Genomic DNA, 22,266 nt, shown 5'->3' with positions numbered 1-22,266 from the left:
GAGAAAGCATTTGCTGGTGCTGTGAGGATGCACAAACTTCGTTCCCATTTTGCCCATATAAAAGCCAGTGAGTGTAGTTTCCCTTGACATCCCAACATGACATCAATACATATGGAAACACAGCCAGATAACCCTAGCTGCTCCAGGGAAACACACACAAAGGTTTTCAGCATGAACTTTGTCAGAATAACTCAGCTATATTAAGTTACACCAGGGATGACATGTGATTTTTCAATGAGGTACGTGCCACGTATGTTATCTTGATTTGTTCTGTAATTGGAATTTCCTCCTGCAAATTTAACTTAGTGAAGGGTGGCACTATAAGGAGTTGCTAGCAATCCTTTCTCTATATATGTTATTGAGGGTACAGGTCAGTAGGGATCTCCTTTTAAATTCCTTCTCTTTTCAGTGCATAGGGCTCTTCTATATATTATTTAAAAAGCTCTGCAGCCCAATAATGCTATCTTGATTAATTTTATCCTTCATAAACTTACAGAGTTTTAAAGCACATTTAAAGGCGAAAATAATCATCTGCTGTATTAAATCCTAATAAGCTCTGTAACACTTTGAGACACTGTAAACGTAACTAGATTTTTTCTACATCATATTTTCCTCTTAGTTAAGTAATATTGATGCTACTTCACTCAGAAATCTGCCAAACTGATTTGACTTACCTGATTTAACGGATTCCTGTCTCTCAGTTTCATTAGCGTCCTTCCCAATCCAGATGAAAACCTGCAAACAGAAGAAAGACATAACTCCCCTGGTATTGTAAGGATGTTGTGTACAGCTGGTAAAGTGCAAAATAGTTGATTCCTTTAGGAGAAAGAATATGTGCTATGAAAAGACTGCAGAGATACAGAGCTCTCACAAACAACAGCTGATGGGTTTTTTTCCCTTGTGAGAAAGTGTAATTATGCCCTCTGAAATCACACTGCTCTCTATGATACTGGAAGGCCAGACCTTTATTCATTCTGATGAAAGGATCTCTATTTACTTTTTCCATAGGTATCTTTTACACTTTTACAAGGAAATTGCTGTTTGTGTGCAGGTAGTAATACTGTGTCTGATTTGAGCTCTGCGTTCACATCGGCATTTGTGCCCTGTCATGTGTGCTACCCTGGGTGACTGCTAGATAGCCAACTGAAACACCCAACAACCAGAGCTTTGATCTGCAACCCCCTACACCCCTTTTTTTTACTCTCCAGGATTTGCTTAGAAACCAGCTACATGTCCCAAGACTTCTTATCTGAGTTAGTATGTCCCAACTACTTTCCATCCAGCACTTTCCCACCACCCGCCATCACTCCTTTTCACATGAACCATAGACATTCCTTCTTATTTCCAAAAACCTCAGCCTTTTGTTCCTTAAGGGTTAGGCTAAAGAAGACAAGCAGGGTGTGGGCCTTCTCCTCTTTTCCTCCGAAAGAAGAGGAAGCATAGAGAGAATATACTGTGAGAAACAGATGTGTTCTCCAAATCTTCAGCGAGTTTGCCTGTCATTCAAAAAGCTCTCCACATTCTCAATTTTCAGTGAACTGGGCAATGATGGACATTATGTGTTGGTCCCTTTCTCTACTAGGACTTTTTGTAGGTGGCTCCTGCTACAAGGATTTAGTGGATTCTAAATACATCTAATACAGTAACTTTTTTTTTAAATTAATACATTTTTGTGATAAAGTCAAGAATGCTATTGAGAAACTTTCCAGAACACTGCTGGGGCTTATACTCTTGCAGCCTCCATTGGTTTAAATAAGAAGTGCCTGCCATGGTCTCAATATGCTTGGAAATTCAGTCACATGTGTGAACACCAGCACAACATATAGCTCAAGAAGTATAGCTCCTTTTGGTATAATTTAAAGAGAACAAAACCGCTTCCATTCTGTCAAGGTGATTGTTCCTCCCATCTTATGAACTAAGTGATTAAGAATAAATTATCCTTGTTATCACAAAAAGCAGTAATCAAGTACACAGCTCACCTGCTCCCAAGTATCCAACAACATGACATCATCTTCAGCCAAATCATCCTGAGTGAATTCTCCTGGGACCTCTTCAATCTAGAAAGGATAATACGTGTTGAGGGCACTTTTGTTTTTAATGATTTATCAAGGCATACAATTTTGCAAAGACCTAACCTATTTTTATAATGTTAAGTACAGAGGTGATGAACTTTTGGCTCCTAAAGGATAAAACCCTAAACTTATTTGATGAATGTGTTAAAGGTGTTTCTCTGAAATGAAACAGATCACATAATGGCAGGTCTTATAAAATCAGCTTTTGGTTTTTCAGAATTGGTAAGATATCCTCAGGAGAAGCAAGGATCTACATTATAATTGTTGACTACTGTTGACCAACTGTTAAGTTGGGACTGAGGTCTGCCAGAAGAAGGAGACAGGGAAATTTGAACCTTGAACAAACCAGACTGATATATTCATGCAGCTTACATTCATTAATTGGTAAAGAAACTGCTTTGGTTTGCAGGGGATGAACTCAGAGATTAAATACACACCCAACCAAGCTTCCCAGTCACTTAGCAATAGGACATTACAGTTGACTAATGTGAGTTGAGGATTAGTCCCCAAACATAAGGCAGACTGCTCGCTTCTTCCAAGAATGTGCAGGAAGATAGAAAGGCAGTTGAATATTCTTCTGTATAAGAAGGAAAGATAATAATGTAGCTAATGGTTCCTACTTTTAAACGATTGTCAAGGGTTTGGCTATATGTGGTCATGTAGGAGTGCTAAGGGGATGATAAGCAGATGGTGAAAAAGACATTCCTTTTCCCCACCCTGTGTAACTGTGGCAAGAAGGTCAGAGTGATCTCACCTGCCTCTTCTGGGACCTCTAATGGTGGTGATTCAGTTACTAGAGAAAGGCTACAGGAAAGGGAATTTCACAGAATTTGGAGGGAATTTAAAATAAAAAGTAAGTCCATAGCTCCCAGCAGACTACTGCAGAGAGGCTGGTTCCTATTACTGTATTTCCCAGGAGTATTTTAGAAGCTTGTTAGAAGAATACACTTTCCTACTCTCATAAGATTTTAAAGTCCTTATTAAAGGATCCTATTTGTTTTATCCCTCTCCAAATGACTGGGTTGTGCCTTAAGGAGACTGCCAGCTATGTCCCCTACATAAAAATGAGTGTGTCCTTTCCAACTGGTGACACAGCATTGCCCTCCCAGAATACGGTAAGCAATTAAGCCTGAATCACAGACTTAATACCCAGTGCATAGCTCCAGGTATTTCTGTCACGGAAGTAGGTCTTCCTACCTCCTTGAGCACAGGCCAGTACCTTAAAGGCACAATTACACATCTTAAATCTCTATGGAAAATTTCAGACTGCTAGGGATTTTTGGCAAGCAGCATTGCCACCACTGTCAAACACGTCAGGGGCAAGGCACTGACCTGCTCTTTCTCAGCAAATTGATAGCAGTCTGGTGATGCTCTGCAAGAATTAAATTTGTTTTGACTGGGAAAATGCCCTATCTTTTTGCATTTGCAAGCCTCTCCTTCCAGGCAGGAGCAGGCTCTGGATGCAACCTTCTGCAATATTAATTATTCTGTTCATCCATAGCATTGGGATAGTTTAAAGCATCAAATGTCCACTCTCTAGTTCTTGCCAATCCTGGCTAACTAAGCCAGATCTCCAAATTCATTTAATAACCACTGATTTCCAGGGCAAAATATACCAGAATCTATATAAACAGAAAGTATCCATCATATACTCACAATAAATCTGCCTGTTTTATTAGAACAACCATACAAGCGAGGGGGATGATCTTCAGCCTTTGTCAAGAGTTGTGATGAAGTCTGGTATGTTTTTTTACCTCCAAGTGCTTTCCAGAATTCCTCTAAAATACATAATATATAATTTATTCACCAGCTGATTTAACATTTCATGTTTTAGCTTGTTAGATAGTATTTCAGAAATTCCCAATCTCTTTGTTGTCTCAAAGATGAATGCGGTTTTTTCTTACAGTACTTCCTGCAGTGAAAATACCAGTATCAGTTGCGTACCTAGAATGAATCACAGAATTATAGAATGGCCTGGGTTGGCAGGGGCCTTAAAGATCATCTAGTTCCAATGCCCCTGCCATGGGCAGGGGCACCTTTCCATACACAGAGCTTCATCCAACCATTCCTTAAACATTTCCAGGGATGAGGCATCCACCACTTCTCTGGGAAACCTGTTCCAGTGCCTCACCACCCTCACAGCAAAGTATTTTTCCTAACATCTAATCTAAACCTACTGTCTCCATGCAGCGCTGTGTATTCTCAGCTGCCGAGTAGCAGCCATGTGGCCTCATACGAACCTGGTTCCTGGCCTTCATTAATCTTAGCAGTCTGGCATTTGAGAACATTGGCAATGTATTGAGCTCCTTGTTCCTCTTCTTTACTCGCTCCTTTTCCTACCCACGTGTAGCCAGAGTTGTTTGGCAGTTTAAGAACAAAGACATCATTAGAGTTTAGTGACATTGCGTCAACATCAACCTAGATTAAAAAAGAAATTGTTTTATTCTTCAACTCTTCAAATAATGTAATTACTATTTTGCATGCTTATATAAAATGTGTAGACATGTTAATCTGCTATGCTTTTGGTCTTCAGTTCTCCCCTAGTTTTATACTGATACAAATTAGAGAAGGATATAAGACAAGGAACTGACTTGCAGGGCAAAATTTAGGACTGTTTGCAGTAGGAAAGACTACTTCATAGGGGCTGACGACTTGTCTATTCTTTGTCAACTAACTGTTCACTGTGTGTATTCTTGCAGTTCCTCTGAACAATGTAGACTGATTCCAGCCAGCTACAGGATATTCTCCTTGGTTTTCTGGACCAGTTTGTCAAATAGAACAGTGGATTGGATTTGGAGTTCTGTGTTCCTACCAGATGTGACTACCCAACAAGATTAGTCAGAGAAGCTCATGGCAGCTCTATCATTTCCCACTGGGAATGGATGGTTTACCCAGCAGGTGACCTTACCTCTGCAATCCTAGTAATGGCTGCTAGGTTCCTGCGGATTTGGAAGAGTCGTGTCGGTGGAGGAGGTTTCTGACCTTCCTTCTTAGATGTCCCATCCTTGTAGACTATAAGTGGTTTGTTTTTGAACAAGCTCAGTAAATGTGCAGGCTCTTTGCCTTGACTGACTCGGATCTGTACATATGTAAAGAAATGCAGTAAAAGAAACAAAAGGACACAAGTGGTTATTTTTGGTCTTTGCTGAATAGCTTGGGGGATCTTAGCCAACAATGCTGAGTATGTTAGCAAAAACAAGAAATGGTAAGCTGAAAAGAAAATATAGTTCCAGACATACAGAGTTAGAGCATTCGTGAGATTTTTTTTGTCAATCAAGGTGACACAAAGACAAGATTCAAACTTCTAACACAATATTTAGCTGATTAAAATGGCTGCTATCTACCGTAATAAAAAAGTCACACATTTTCAAAAGAACTGTCATTTCACAGTGTTTCACAGAATGACTTAATTCTCTTGAAAAACTGTCTTGGAAGTTTAGGTGCTCTTTATTTAAGCAGAAGAGAATGGTTGCTAATTTTATTCACTATTTCTGTATGTATTTTAGCTGCAAGAGGATGAAAAAGGGTAGTATAAATTTCTCATCCAGAGGATAACTTGGATGATGGAAATGAATTTCCATTACAGATGTAAAAGACACTACCACCATCTAAAAAAACTACATTGCACTATGAAGAATGACAATTTTTAGGTTAATGTATGATAGAAGTTATTTGTATGTAACCATTTAATTTTCCTTTATAACGTACCATTGACCAAGGTAGAGGCTGCAAGTCCCTGCCTTTCATTCCCAGAAAGAAAGGGAAAAAAGATATTGAGACATGCTACGTAGCCAGCAGAGTAGAAGTGGAGAGCCCTCAGTGAGGTCTGGGGCAGCTGAGAGCCGGGGCACCCAGAGGGGCAGCAGCAGCAGCTGGGCAGAAGCAGGTGCTTTTACTTATTTCACAGGTAGGTAAGACTGCTACAGTTGTCTGGTAAGATGTGTATATGACATGTATACTTGTAAGGGACAAACTGCAGCAGGATTTTACAAATAGGAAAAAAACCCCAAACAACTCAAAGCACAAAAAACCCCAAAAAACAACCACCCAAATAAACTCAAAAAACCCCATATCATCCAAACAGCACAGTGAAACATATTTTTGCAAGCCCAACGTTCATTTGTACTGTCGTGCCATCTAGTGACCACACGAAATAGCACACTTAAAGCTTTCAAATAATGTGGATAGAGATGTTAGGCACAGGTAATATATTCTATCTGTTTGCATAGAAATTCACACATACATACATACATATGTGCATATATATATATACACATGTGGATATGCACACATATATATTCCTAAATTCATTGCAGGCTGAAAGTACTTTTAAGCATCACATCTACCTGCAGTGAAATGGATCTTCAGATTTAATAAAAAGACTTTTTAAGCACCTTACTATTGCAGTAATAACATTGTTAACAATAGTAGTAATATTTTTATTACTTTAAGATTAACATTAACTTTAGGTATGAGGCAGGACCACATTGTGCTGGACATGGTCCAAATATAAAGCACATGTTAGGAATATTTCAAGCAATGATTATCTAAATGTGTTCTAATCTTTCCTTAATATCATTTCAATCAGAAATCATAACTGATTAGTGGCTAAAAATATGGGCTGCCATCTGAATTAACTGTACCTTGGTGGGTGGGGGAAGCCTTTTGCTTTTGTAATTTAGAAATGGGAATCACAGAATTATCTCCCACTGCCTAGAATATCTCTGTTTGTCCCTTCTCATCTTACAGCTCGAGCTTTTCTGTGAAGAGACCTCTCAGGTCTTCACCTACCCACCACTTCTCAGTAGTGATATAAGGAGAGCGCACCCAGTCAAGCTAAGGACTAGCTTATCTACTCACACCCTTTAGTTGCCAGTGTCCAGTGTCTTGCTTTGCACACCCAATTCCTGCATGTGAGGATGCGTGTCCTGCTTTCATGGAGCTGCAAGCTCTATGGGATGGGCAAACCCAAGCTGTGTTCCTCACTGAGGCAAGGAAAAGCCAGACCCTGTTGCATAATTACAGCAGGCTTTCCTCTTCTGTGTTTCATGTGGCTTTCAGTTCTCCCACTTTTGGTCCTCTAAAAGTCAGGTGTTTTGTCTGGACTAAATATTACAACTTCCTCCATAATCAAAAGGAGACAGAGGAACTCCCACTGGGCTACTGACTTGTCACACTCCTGTTTGGATTGAGCTGCCCTGGGACAGTCTTACAATTCAGTCTCCACTGGCTATGCACAGGGTCTGTAAGTCTTGGCAGAACTGAAACCTAATTTTAAAACAGTGGAAATCAAAGGAAAGAAAAGGCAATTTTAGGTTCTGGCACATCTGTGCCAGATGGACAGCTTCTGGACAACTGCATACAGAAAGGATGATTTAAATGGGCAATCTCTGGCAACTTTAACAGGATCCCATGGTGCTTTTTGATTTGATACAGACCTAAGCAATTGGCATTTCCAGTCTTTAAATACCAGCTCCTCCTTTCAATTCTCATCAAACTTTGCATATACCACATGCTCTGTTGGATTTTATCCAAAGGACACTAACCTGCACAGCCTGATCATTTAATGATCGATCCAGCTGAACAGTCAGAAATGCAGATGCAGTCAGTTCATCTTTTGTAGCATGGGCTCCTTGCCTGAGGAAGACAAGGAGAAAGGCAATGGTTAAATTTAGCTTCAAAGTAACCCAGAGCTTGTGCTGTATGACAAACTCACCATGAACAATCTTACACTTACAGAGGTTCTACTCAAAAGGACATAAAAGTCAACATAAAATGATACCCACACACTGCAGACTTGTGCAAAGGCAACCAAACATACCATGTATAGATGATCTGCCCTCTAGGGTAAGTGTAGAGGATAATGTAACAGTCACCCCCATAGAACTGTCCATATGTCTCAGGTCCCACAGGCACTCGCCCACTGCTTTCCACACGCCAGATCTGGGGAAACAGGGAAGTTACAGGAGATTGCTGAACTTCATCCTGAGATTCTTTACAAAGTATTTTATTATCTTATCCCTTGAGTGTCCTTTCTGTTCCCAAGTGTTATTGAATAGGAACAGGGAGGATTCTTCATGAAGTAGGTAAATACACCCTGTGCCCACTGAATTAATGATGACCATCAACAAGGGACTGCAATACACTTCTCTTTGTCTTGTACTTTATCACCACACAATCACTTCAAAATGCTATGCTGAACTTTCTTAACACCTTAAGGTGACAATATGACATGGCACAACATTATGATCCATCATAAAACAAAGATATAATTTTGGAGAGGCACACTGCAAACAGATAACATGGTGTTAGGCAGATTTCTTCCGATTTCATTCACTACAGCCCAGTTCAGCTAACAGTTGGCTGCTCAAGCCTATGGACCATCCTAGGTGTGAGGCCAGAAACCTAGAGAATACACCAATGAGACTGGAAGTACTTCCTTTTCTTCCAGAAGCCCAGCATGCAATTTGCATTCAACAGGGCACGTTGATACAATGCCATGCTATCCCTGTGTAGTCCAAAGATAGTCCTGAAGTGGGATATGGAAAGGTCTAGAAAGACTATACAGTCATCTTTTTCTCTCCAAATCCAGGTTACCCAAGAGACACACTAGGGACAAAGAAGGTTCCTCTAGAAACCAGCTTGGACACCTACATAAAGACATAGAATGGATTTCTGATGCCAAGCACAAGTCCTCCCATTCCAGATTTCAAGATGATAGGAGCTTGAAGTTTTTCCTTTAGACCAAGAATCACATTTAAAGAAAATATTTAGAAGGTATTGTGTAGAAGGGGTAGTACTTCTGGTGTTTGATTTCTCTTGATGACTAGAACATCCTTCATAAGCAGCAAAAGAACACAACCCAGCATACAGCTGATAGTCACCCTCTACTGCAAAGTACCTTTTGTGATGCTTGAAGTTACAAGTCCACTAATATGGTGCTAATCTAAACAACAGTATAAAAATTGAAACACAGAGTAGCAGTTTAGCCCATTACAAGTAGCAGAATACATTAGTTAGATAAAATTTATTACAACATGAAAATTACCTCTACTTTCCCTGAACCGTCATCTACCATGTTATGCTGGGCAGCCATTTGTGGAGACTCGTGTAACTTGGTAGCATCAAATTCAATCTGCTCAATTTTAGCCACTCTCTCTGTGACATACACTTTGCCAAAGCCATTGCTTTCATCTTTATCCTTCCAGTCTTTGAAAAACTGTTTGAACATTGGCGTTTCACCTCCTTCAGGAAGGACTTGAATCTGAAATGAAGGCATACACATGAAACAGGAGGAAAACAGAACTGACACACTTTCTCAAGCAGAAGCTTTTCTAGATTATATGTGAAATATTGCCCTTATGTCTTATAAACCCTGAAAAATATTTTTTTCTGCTGACTTAAAAACAATGTCTTTAACAGAGCTCAAGCTCTCTTGGTATCACCTCCGTAAATAGATCGCACCTGTGTGTTGGCAGGATAATTCATCTGCTCTATGAATTGCTCAGCATTCTTCATGGCAGCTTTTCTCTCTTGAGGGTTAGCATCTTTGCCTGATTAAAACAGAAGGATAACAGTACATGGGAAAGGGCAGTAAGCTCACAGAACCTCCAAAAACAAGTAATTCTTGAGCCAGGTTCTCTTTGACATTGCTCTTCCCTCAGTCTTGAACAAACACAGATGCTGGACATAGCATGAGCAAGAAGATTCACATTAAGCTGGATGACCAAAACAGTACTTCCAGAGCTTTGAAAACAGTTAATTTAAGGGGAAAAAAAAAAAACACAACCCAACAAAAAAACGAGAGGAAAAGAGGGCAAATAAAAATTGGTTAATAATACCTGCTGGGCTCAAGGTACCCTGGGTCTTTTCACTGACTCTTCTTTTGCTGGGCTGCAATATAGTCAATAAAGCTGAACTGCCCCCACTTCTTCAAGCAGTGCAGAAGAGTAAAAGAAACACCTGTTTTGTCTGTCTGGGCTTTGCAATTTATCCATTTCCCTATCCACTGCTCCTTGTTCAGCCTTGCTCAGTATCAGGTATCTCTGGAAGTCTCTGTGGGACTGACACTGTCTACAGGGTGTGTGTCCCAGGAGGCTGCAGTGACTACATTCCAAAGATCTCACAGTCTAATCAGGTGCTCTGATAAAGTAATCATTTGTATCCCATTTTGAATGAGACCATTACCGAAGTAATTCACACTTCTCGGCTTAGTGGCCTGAAGATTTCCAGCAGAGATGATAGCTGCAGTCTCCCTGCAAGGGTGAGACTCACAGTCCAATGGGGGTTTTCCACACATTATTTTTACCGGCAGTAGCAAAGCCAGGATACACAAAGGATTACAAAGGGCCCCAGTCAAAGAACTTAAATCATATTTTATTTATTTTATGCCTGACCCTGTTGGCTTGGCTCTTCTAGGAGTTGTCATATAGAGTGACAATTGGCAATCAGGGGGTCAGACCGACCATAGGCTATCTAAGCACAATGCTTCCCTAATGTTTTCTTTTAAAGGATATTTCCCTAACTGCAAATTAAGTTTTCAAACAAAACACTTACAATGCTCCGTGGGCTGACTTGAGAGACTTGAAAAATGCATCAAGTAATTATTTGGTATTGCATACAGTAAAACAAAATAAAAATGCCAAGGAATAATTAATAAGCTGCCTCAGACAAAAAAAAATAAAAATACTCAGTGCCGGATTTAATGGCAGCACTACAATAATCCAGCTACAAGGTGTCAAGACCTAATTCAGAAACATTTAGACAAAGCAATTGCCAACTGATGACACCTCAGAGAAATATTTGCAAGAAGAAAAGAGACATTGGAGTATTTGCAAGTTTATGCTTTCAGTTTATGCCCTGGACACATACCTTTCAATTTCACACCTCCGTGGAGATGCTTACCCAAATGGAATGTTCAGTGTCCAGATTCTGTCCCAAAAGATAGGGATTTGATAATGTACAGAGCTCACAGAGTTATTACTTGCCATTTAGATAAGCATTTAATCACCCAAGCTTACAGATATCTCAAAAATAGAGTCCTTAGACAAGACTCAGTCTTGAGGTCCATACATGAGTGAGTAATCCTTGTCCACAGACCGTGCCAGGGAAGAACTGTGTGCCAGGCACAGTGTCCAGCCAGTATTAAATTCTTGTAGTCAAATTAAATTCTGTGTCAACTCTTCAGCTATCTCTGCTAGCTTCTGCATTTGCAATACAAGCGACCTCTCACCTTTCCACACAAAGATCTTCCTGGCAGCACCATTGTCCAAAATGAAGCACTCCTCAGACAAAAGCATAGCCATAGAGAAGGGGTTTTCCTCTGCTACCACAGACACCTTCATGGATCCACTTGCATCTGACACCTAAGAAAACAATAATTTCAAATTTAGACCAACTCTGGCTTTCACAGACAAATTAATTTCCGCTCCTGAAATTAGTATAAAAATCTGCTGCCATTCCTGTATAACTGGCTATATGAAATTTGTGTACTGCTGGGAAGTAAAGTAGACTAATGATTATCATTTTTTGTTTCATTTCATTTTACAACCAATAGAGGGAGATGTAGTGCTAATTTTAGGGAGTTTTTTGGATCCTTGTCTTGCAACTTCTTAAAATAAATCCATTTCTCTTCCACTGGTATAGTCCCTGCTGCCACGCAACTCACACTGAAGCCGAAGGTACATGCACACACTGAACAACGGCATTTGGAACCATAATAAAATAGTCCTACACTGACACTAACAGGTGAAATTTATAACCTGCTGTTCTTTAACTGGAAACTCAAATGTAAGATCTACTGCAGAATCTGCTTTGTAACCTCTACCACCACTGTAAGTTCACTTTTAGTTCCAGTAGCACTCCATGCTGCCAGTGTTGCCACTTGTTAGCAATCCTCCTTGTTAAGTGATGATGGGGAAAGGAATAAAGTTATAGATGTATAAGATATAATGTAACTGTCCATCTTTTAAACTCTGCTAAGAGTAACTAAGTCATATATGACTACTAAAAGTCTCCCTGTTAAAATTAAGAAGACAGGATGATTTAAGAGCAGTTAATTCTTCTTTGACCTGCACTGCATGGTTCATAGGCCATGCTTAACTTGTTTCCTGAGTAAACAGAAATCCAATCCATTTTTTTTCCTTCAAATTTCCTGGACTATCTTTATTGACATCCTTTGAGAAACTTGTCCATTGGCTGCAACTGAACTAAAATAAGAGCAGCTCTGTAAATAAAGGCAGAACTCCATATATGAGGAAGCAATGAATAAAAGCGTTACTACTGTTGAGCACACCTAATTGTAAGTATATATATAAATAACTTACCATATAAAGTTTAGCACTTCTCCTGTTTGTGATATCAGCCAGCTCATCATCATCATCACCACACTCAGGAAGCTCTGGCTTGTTCCCTAAAACCTATATAAGAGAATAACAAATTCAATGCAGAGAGAGAGTAGGCACTGTAGCAAAAATATCTGTACACTAATGTATTGTCACAGTAACCAAATAATTGGGATCATCTTTATATGTAAGACAATCTAAAACCAAACTCATAGCTGACACAAACATACAGATAATTTTTAAAAACTCTGTCAGATCTCCAGAAACTTTTACCTACATGATGTCTCTTCTACAAGGTCAATTTGCTAGTTGTCTAGACACCAGAATACACACGCACATATACACATACACAGAGTGTATGTGATCCTATTCTATGTGTGTGTTTACTGGTTTGTCTTCCTTTTTTCTTCCCACTAACTTCTGAACTGTTGTCAAGCACATCTAACAATTTTTGGAATGACATTACTCTTAAAATGTTTAACAATACTAAAATTAAAACTGTCAGAATGAAATATATTAGGTGAAATTATAAAGTAATTCAATCAATAGTATAAAATATCAGATTATGAGTTCATTAATTTAAAACTTACAGATTCTTAATCCCATTTTAAGGGGAAAAATATAGCTAGGGTCTCAAAAAAAATTTATGGTGTGAGAAAACATTTTCTTGCTCTACCACTAGAATATCAATTTTAACACTATGGTAGTTTTACACCATGGGCAATGTTATAATAACTATCACTACAAGAAATTTACAGAGGTTCATCAAGAATATGTTAGGCAGGTAGTCATTATTAAGTCCTAGTTACCCTTTCTTAATGATCTTTCCTTAATGATTCGTATACGTGGACAGATCCAAAGGTCACGCACACGATATTATGGATTCCTGTGAAATTATGTCCCAGAGTGAAGGTAGCAATTGATATGTCTGAGAGACTAAATATTAACATAAAGTACAAAGGCAATGCCAGCCTTCCTGTGAACTTGTGAATTATCTGCATAACATGCTGTGAAATATAATGTGGAGTCAGCAAAAGTCTTGTAAATATTTGATAACAGGGAAGCCCAGCAAAGTATACAGCTGTGAACAATTTGGAAAGAAAAACAATACAGAATAAATATTTAATAGAAATCTGCCATCTGTGGAGTTTTCTTACCTGGCAAAGTCAGTAAAATAGTAAAATAAAATAAATGAAAACAGCCTTTTCATGTGTGATTGTTGCAGTTTAAGCTAGAAAATTTTATCTGAGACTCATTGAAGACAAGAAAGCAATGTCCTATTTAAGAAAGATGTTACCCATAGCTCTTCAGTAGCTATCAATCAGCATTTCCTGAACCTACACTACATGGCTGCAGATTTACTACTCTATAGGCCAAGCAGGGCTCGCTGTCCACAACAGAGTGCCACTCCATGCTGGTGAACGGCTAGAACAGTGGGAATATACAGTTCATTGGCACTAATTTCAAAAAATTCCCTTCCTACCTGCCTTTGTAATGCCAGGGTCACAAAATTCTCAAATAACAGGCATACATCTTTATCTGAACAGACACTGAACAAGTTTGAGGGTTTTATAATATTTGACTTTCAGTAACCAATAAGAGGGTAGAAGAGTTATGAAAACACTCAGAAGTTTGTACTCACTAGTGCTCTGCTTAATTAGGCATTAACAGTAAAAGGAAAAGAAAAACCCAAAACCCCCCAAACCAAAAATCCCAACCAACCAACACCTCCAAAACAAAGACCCAAAAAAACCCATAAAAATTTTGACTTCTGACATAGTCAAAATCAGTGTTTTTGTTTGCTGTGCATATAGAATACCTGTGGCACCACAATTATTTTGCAGCATCTTTGTAAGTCATGCACGTTGATACTTTTCTTTTAACTATGCAAGTGTCAATATTTCAAAGCAAATAGTGCCTGTTGGTGTTTGTGAAAACATCTTGAGAGAAGCAGCCTCCCTATTTACAGGAAGGTCTATGTGCCGCAGTCTGGCAGCAATTAAAGTAAGCAGCCCCTATAATTTAAAAATTGGGCTTTAAATGTGGGCCCAGCACAGGTTAGATTGTTGTTGCTGTCTTTAAAAGCAAATGCAGAAATGTTTTTCTGAAGTAGATACAGAATTATTGTCAGACTCACAAAGCTGGTCTTAGGAAATTTCAGTTCATGGGTACTAACACAGGGAGAGGGGTTTGTGCAGGTGCACATATGGGAAATTCTGGTTCCAGGGAAACCCCTCCACAATGCATTAAACAGCAGCTTGCACAGTAGTTTCTCTGGCCAAGGAGAGCTTCACTGCCTAGCTTCTCCAGCCCTGTGCTTCAGCACAGGCAAACAGAAAATACAAGTTATTATTTTCTGACATTCTTTTTGTCAGAAGCCCAAAAACAAATGGAGAAGGGCTTTGAGAGTGTCCCTTTCTCCTGCATTTTAAGTCACAGCTGCTTGTAGATCCTGGCATTGTAGGGGACCCTTGTTAAGAAGGACAGGGTGTGCTTCTCCCCCCATCAGGTAAGAAAACACACAGGACTGTTGAGGAGGGCTGTGCAGCCAACACAGCTGTCAGAAAATGCCTTGAGCTGAATCACAAGTGGTACCTGCAAGTGTTGGTATCAAAACCAGGAGATGATACAAGGATAAATGACCTAAGGCCTGTGAAGGCACCAACTGTGAAGATGTGTAGCATATATACATATAGATATGTACTCAATATATGAAGTGATGTTTTATGAAATATGTATAGTCAGTACATATCTGTATTTCTAGGAACAGTATATGCTTGTTTCTAACATGTATTTGCTGCCAGTTTTCTTACAGAATGGAGGATGAGACAAATCATGTAAGGAAAAATTCCGCTCTAAAACACAAAGCATGACAAAATGCTGAAATAATGCTCTTTCCCAAAGAAATGCCTTCCAGTGAAGTTGTCTTTACTCCTCCTAAGGAAGACTCCCATGCTATGGCTCCACATGCGTATGTCTGCATGTTATGACAATAGTTTTATCAGTAAAATTACAACAGTGTTTAAACAACAGTGTTAGCTGTTAGTGTTTGCTATGCTGAAATTGGGTTGAATCATTGCATAAGCACCTCATGGCTGAGCTGTACATGTCCAGGGCACCTCCCTTTTTACAGATAAGTCACATACGATGGATAAAAAGAATGCAAATCACTCCAGCTGAGACTGCAGTCAGGCTCCCAAAGCTTTGCAGCTGCTTTACCCAATAAAATCATTTATACCAACAGACCATTTGAAGGACACTGGGTCTTCTGATACTTATCTACATACACTCTTAGTTCCACACAAATCCTGTGGTAGCTACACACATAGGACTGTGCTCATATAATCCTCTCTGTACAGTCAGGCTGCTCCTCTGGGTCTTGCCACTGCATGGCCCAGAGTGCTGACAGCCCTAGGCTGGCTCTCTCGCGTGCTCTGAGGTGTGAGACCCTGACTTACAAACATGCCAAGAACTTTGACCCACAAATCCACCCTACACACCTGGGAATAGCAATGCTCTCTTGGGTACACAAGACAACCTAGCCACACTTTTCCCCAGATGCCCAACCATACTAGCAAACTTCCAACCTTACATCTCATAAATACACAGGTGCACACACAGGCCTTAAAACTGCTTTTTAAATCATAATCATTATTATTATGTTTATCATATTATCATTATTCACTACTACAGTAGCAGCAACAGAAAGAGTAATTAGGGAATCTGAAAGCACATCCATGCCCCACCTTCTCCATTCTTTGGGCTTAACATTGTTTTAGCCAAAGTATTCATTAACTCCCTATCTTTAGATCGTGTCTGAAGGCAGGTAACAGGAAGTCAGTCTGCATTAATCTTAAAATCTTGGGGTTTTTAAGTCAGACTTCTGTGCTGACATTCTTAGGTTAGTACAAGAATACCATTATGTAAACCAACAGAACATCAGTTCCTCTACAATTGCCCAAGTTCACTCTTGTGGTAAATGCAATGTAGCTTACACTGCCTGTAAAACCTGTTCCGTATTTGCATGTGCACAAGCTCCTCTCTGTAAATATTCTGCACCCCCTCAGATAAGTGCAAAACACTGAGCCAATGCTATTACTCAGAAGTCAAACTCCACTCTTAAAAAAGAACCAAAGAAATCACAGACAGAAAGTTTTTAATCTAAAGGAATGTGACAAGGCAAACAATTAAAATAAAGTCATTAAAAGAAATTTAGCAAATATTGTCTTCGTAACTGGAGAAGCCAGCTCTGCATCACAAAACAGTTGATATTGATTTAATGGGAGCAAGAAGTTTAAGGAGTTCAGTGAGGCTGAAAATCCACCTAGGAAAACAATACCTGAACAATATGTCAAGTGAAGGTTAATTAAGAGAGAAAACCAGTTTTATACAATTTAACTTGTGTACACTAGCATTGTGCTTGATTTCCTTCTTCATATGCACACTTTGGGTTACGTTTCTGGGTCTGAAATGGAACTGTTTGTTGTGGCTGTCATGCCAAATATCAGATCTCAAAACCACTCAAACTCCCATCTTTATATGCTACGATCAACAGAAAGAAAAGCAAGAAATTTACACAACTTAAAGTTGTCTAAATGACCTGGCATTTTATTACTTAATACTTCTGGAAAACAGTCAGGGTAGTAGCTCATCATTTACTTTCCTGTATGCTTTGACACAAGCAAGTATATCCTGCTCCACAAATTCAAGGTACACATATAGGTTGTGACACAGAATAAAGCCACTGTGCAGGACTGCAGGTCTGAACAAGAGACGCAGTATGACCTCACAGGTAGATAAAAGGCTTAGATTTTTATTAACCTTCAAAGCAGAGAAGAGTGTTATAAGGAATATCTCTCTGAAATAAGTATTCTCTCAAATATGTACTTGAGCAGGAAAAAATCCATCAGAGAAAGGAAGGGATGAACATGATGCAGGCTAGTAACCAAGACTAGCGGACCCTGGGTACCAGTGCAGAGGATCATTGGCTTTAGGGCTTCACTGCTGAAATAACTAGCCACAGTTTAACTTCTAATTGTTTGGGGTTACAGGTTCCTCTAACAGAGCACAACCACTGCTGAGGTTATTCTGGGCCAGACAAAAATGACTATTGGCATTTGTCAGATTATGAATAACCAAATATGCTTATTTTACTGGTTATTGTAACCTGGAACTCTTCCCATCAATTTGAACAAACATTCATTGTCTTACAAAAAAATTACACTCCCAGCAGGAAAAACTTATCCTTTCACTGAACTGCTCACAGGATTTCTGCCTGAAATGGCCTCTCGCTGCAATTCCAGCAACAACAGATCTCAATACATGCTCACCTTGAGCAGACAACCTCTCACTCTCCTGAACACAAATCGAAAAATAAGATGGAAACAGCCAAAATGCACTGAAAAGCGGGCAAAAGGATGGTTTATGCTAACAAGTAGTTCAGGCATGCTGTTAATTTCTGGGCGTCCACCATGTAATTTATCAAAAGGATTTTTTGGCATTAAGGTCTAAATCTGATCTGTATGAATTCAGATTGGTATAAAACAGCAAACCACATCAGCTGATCATGGCACTTTTGATGCATAAATTATGGCCTGCATTTTCAGCCAGTTTCTGTTGTCTCAGGAATTTCAAATGCAAATCATAATTTTTTCAAAGCTCTGTGCTTAACTGCCTAAAAATAGGGCATTAGGCTTTGGCAGCTTTTAATAAAACATTTGCAACTTTGCAAATCTGTCTGGGATAATTTGAATACAAAGCCTTTACTCACATGATAACAATACTCTAACATTAATTGTCTGTTCTGTGAAACTGGCCATGGGTAACATGTTCACAAAAAGGTGTCTAGATCAGTCTTGAGAGTACAAATTTGATTTTTTTGATAGTCTGGCTCAGAGGTAAAATAGGCTGCTTTCTGTCCTGCTGGGACTGCACAGCTGGCAGTATCCAAGCTAGTTATTTATTTGAAGGCTGGGTGTGCATGAAATGAGGAAATCCCCCGCCTACATTATCTTCAAATACCTGGCTTTTAGGATGCCTCCAAGAGGAACAATGATCCCCTGCTAAAGAAACCAAGAGAGTGAATGGCAGTAATTATGACATGCAGCAGTCTTTTTCTAACCATTACTGCTGCTGAATGAACATGGGAGAGCTGACCTGCTCAGCACCTGCCTGCCTGCACCATAATTAAAAATGAACTAATCAATCACCTCCACATCTTCTTTGCATTTATACTAATTTTTTCTACCTAAATTTTTAATCTCACTCCTTTGCTAACATCAACCTCTGATACCAGAAGTAGTGTTAAATATGGGACTCAAAGCCTGCAGAGATTTGCACGTGCACTTGAGATGCCCATTTTTTCTGCTTTATTGGGACATAAATTGAGGCACTGACTGAAACCTTTGCAGCTTTGCAGCTCTCTGTTTGAAGGCCTTGTGGATAAAGTATCTTACGTGCTGCGTGACAGTGCATGCTTATGTGTTGGATAATAATGAAATAAATCAGTAACTAATGCCAACAGGGAGCCTCAGACATAAAGAATATTTATCTGATAAAATCCACAACACTCTCAGCTTTTCATTCCTTAAGTGCCTCCAGTTTTGCAGCTGATCCCAAGGCTGCAGCTAGACCATACCAATACAGGAGAGAAAAGAGAAGTGTGGCAAGCACTCCATGAAGCCTGAGCCAGAGGCAGCAGCCCACAATCAGCAGCCAGAGATCCTGCTAGAACATCAGTGTTCCCAGGGGATGCACAGCAGTTGGAAGAGCAGCAGGCAGCCTTGATACACAGCAGCATCAGGGTGAGCAGAGGAGCTGCAGCAACATGTTTCAGCACTCAGGCCATGAGAGGGGAAGGTAGAAAAAGCTACTCAAGGTATTGGACTCTTTCTGCAGTGCAACGCTGCCTGTATTCACAAGCTCAGCATTTCCAGTCTCATACAGCAAACAGACCAGATATGCCAGGGGATCCTCTCTGGTATGACACCAAACTCCTCAGTCCAAGACAGAGCACAGACTGGACTCTACCGTTCAAGAAAGCAATTCAGAGAGTATTTTGACAGATATTCTCTGATAACTCCTGCTGATGCTTGAAATAAATTAAATATTAATTAGCAGAGAGAAGGCAAGAATGTTCCTTTCACCTGGTTGTCTGGGAGATAGATCCTGCTTAACTCTTTGAAAATAATTTCCTCCTGCTAGTTTAGGTGCCTTTCACTAACTGATTTACATCTTTAAGTTCCTACAAGTCCTAAAATTTTGTGTAAAGGAACCAAATGTTCAACTATGATTTGCAGTTCTTCAGAGTTAGAAGCTGCAGCACTCATTACTGCAGTACTTAAATCCATCCTTATTTACCTACCCTTTATTTTAAAGGTAAAGCCAGATAATATCAAAGGCATAGGCAGTTGTGTAAGCAGAAGACCTGGCCGTAATAGCCTGCTCTGCAGTACCTGCAAAAATTATATTTACATAATATATCAGCATCACACACTGTGGTGGTGAAAATACTGAACTGATCCCCCAACACATGGGATGGTTTATTCCATACAGCTTCACTCTGGCCCAAACTTGAGAGGACTCTCATTCCAGTTTCACACAGGCAGGACAGGGAACAGCAATCTGTGCACATGCAGAGTTCTTTTAAAAAAACTCAATAAAACAATCTACAATGTTTTTCTTCCCTAAGCCCTTCCTGCACTATAGAACTTTCACTAAGGAAAATTCAAAGGCAATCTTGCACACAGATGCCAATTGCTCTGCAAGGGGCTGGGAGGAGACAAACCTGCAGAAAAAAAAACGGAAAAAGAATATCCATTCAAGGTGCATTTCTGTTAAGCAGATGCAGGATTCCAGGAACAGACTATCTCAGAGTTTTTTACACAGCAAAGAAAACCTACCCTTTCAGGTCTTCTCCATGAAATTCCCCTGCTTCTTACCTTGAAGTAAGAGCTAACAACCCCATGTGGAGATAAGTGCTAACATCTCTTGTCTTGGGCCTTCTCTTAATTATGCTCATGTAATAACCGAAAATTATAGTACTTTTTCACCAACAGATGTCTTGATAGTATAGCACAGAAAGGAAAAAAGCCATTACAAACTGTATTCATATTTGAACAAGTAATTATAAGATTATAATTGACTTACGTGGTAGCCCTGCGAGCACTACAGCTGCTAAAGAAGGAAACGTAACAAACATGAGTGTCTTTCTCACTCACAAGAATGCAAACGAGACATACTATAATTTGATTGCAAGCACTTCCAGAAAATCATTAGGATCTTAGAAACTCACTAGAATACCTAGTTTAGAAGCAACTTTCCTAGCATAAGAAATTAGGTTTTCAACCACCTGCTAGTAGAGCTGTTCATAAAGAAGTTAGCTCATGCCATGCAGTATGATACACCTGAACATTTTCTTTTCTGAAATTAACTTCCTAATGCGAGCACTGAAATTCATATTTAGAGACTTAATTAGGAGCCTGGCTTTCAGGTGTGTTTACCACCTGCAGCTCCTATTCAGTTCCCTGTCATTTAAGTACCTGGCTTCAGGCAGCCAAGAAGCTGAAAACTGCAGCTTGAAGAATATTATGGGCAGCTCCCAATGTTTAGAAAGATTCCACTTCACCAGCCTGTGCCATTCTCTGGTCAAACCCCTCTTGATCTTCTACATGGGTCTGGGGAAAACACTGGGCCAAATGCTCAGCTGGTGCAAAGCAGCTAAGCTGTACTGGAATCCAGGCCATGCAAGTTTTGACTGAGTATGAGTTGTGTAATTTAGTAATTTAAATGTAAATTTGCATCAAGAAAAGGGACTGTCCTTAACAAAGGAGATAGGGCTCCAAAGCTGTAAAGAAAACAGGACTCCTGGTTTGACAGCTTGAAACTGGCACCCTGAAGGGCAAGGGGTTTGCACTTTGTACCTACATTCACAGCCCATCATAAAGCTTAATTAAACACTGGAATGTTTGGTAAACTGCCACTCCTCAGACTGAACAGGTGTTGCTGCGAAAGATGCAGTCATGTGTAGGACTTTTAGCCCTGTAGGTTTATTCCCCTGGACTACTTTGAGCTGTATCCAACAAACTCTTACTGCTCAGAATGACAGGACCCAAATTCTTGTTAGCACCTGCATATACCCAAAATCACTCCAGTGAAGAAGCATTTTCATCTTCCTGAGGGGTGAATTTGACCCATAGTTTTAAAGCAGGCAGAGAAAGCTGTCTGTTCATTTAAGTAGCCAACACAACTACTAATAGAAACTACAGCTCATAGCTCTGCTATTTTCTGTGCATTAGCTTTCTTAAGTCTTTGCATTCTCGTGCAAATGCAGTTTGCCTGTCTTACTGAGTCTTTGCACTGGGGTCTGGTACAACTTCTATTGTCCTCAACCCTCTCTCAATGCATTCATTTTCCTTTGTACAATTGTACTGTTCAATACTGCTACTACCCTGGGACTGAAATTAATTTCTAGTATTTATTTCACAAAATTCCTTGGAATAATGTATATTTTTTCCAGCTGTCTAAATTTAGATAATAAAAGACATTACATTGGTCTACTTATTTCCAAAGCCATAGATAGGACTTCGTTCCTTTTCATATTGGGCATTTTTTTGGTCATGAAAGGTCAGGCTGGACCCTGACAGTAACATGCAATTCAGAACTTATGCACATGTAGCATTTGAGTAAATCTGTGTACAAGCTACATGATTAAACAATTGTTTAATCCCTAACAAATGTCTGTAGTTTGTAGTCCACAAAAAGTTAGAATAGAATATTATTCTAAGAAATTATCCCTCTTCCTCCTCTTGCACCACCTTTACTCCCACTGTTTATACAGTGGAGTGTATAAT

The 22,266-nt window shown here is 39.6% G+C and overlaps 2 protein-coding genes across 2 annotated transcripts in view; both read right to left on the bottom strand.

Moving 5' to 3' along the window:
- ARL4A (ADP ribosylation factor like GTPase 4A) overlaps positions 1-22,266 on the bottom strand; it is a 137,153-nt gene that overhangs the window by 18,895 nt on the left and 95,992 nt on the right. The gene's annotated exons all lie outside the window — the stretch shown is intronic.
- SCIN (scinderin) overlaps positions 1-22,266 on the bottom strand; it is a 47,833-nt gene that overhangs the window by 1,983 nt on the left and 23,584 nt on the right. Inside the window, exons 5-15 of the mRNA XM_058830797.1 lie at positions 12,398-12,490; positions 11,305-11,437; positions 9,537-9,625; positions 9,121-9,336; positions 7,894-8,015; positions 7,619-7,709; positions 4,981-5,151; positions 4,313-4,490; positions 3,729-3,850; positions 1,980-2,057; positions 675-735 (exon numbers count right to left, since the gene is read on the bottom strand). Coding sequence (XP_058686780.1) covers positions 675-735; positions 1,980-2,057; positions 3,729-3,850; positions 4,313-4,490; positions 4,981-5,151; positions 7,619-7,709; positions 7,894-8,015; positions 9,121-9,336; positions 9,537-9,625; positions 11,305-11,437; positions 12,398-12,490 — 1,354 coding nt within the window. The remainder of the gene's footprint in view (positions 1-674; positions 736-1,979; positions 2,058-3,728; positions 3,851-4,312; positions 4,491-4,980; positions 5,152-7,618; positions 7,710-7,893; positions 8,016-9,120; positions 9,337-9,536; positions 9,626-11,304; positions 11,438-12,397; positions 12,491-22,266) is intronic.

This window comes from Poecile atricapillus, chromosome 2 (assembly GCF_030490865.1).
Source record: "Poecile atricapillus isolate bPoeAtr1 chromosome 2, bPoeAtr1.hap1, whole genome shotgun sequence".
NCBI lineage: Eukaryota > Metazoa > Chordata > Aves > Passeriformes > Paridae > Poecile > Poecile atricapillus.
The sequence above is the reverse complement of the archived record's forward strand: the minus strand, read 5'-3'. Positions and strand labels throughout refer to the sequence as shown.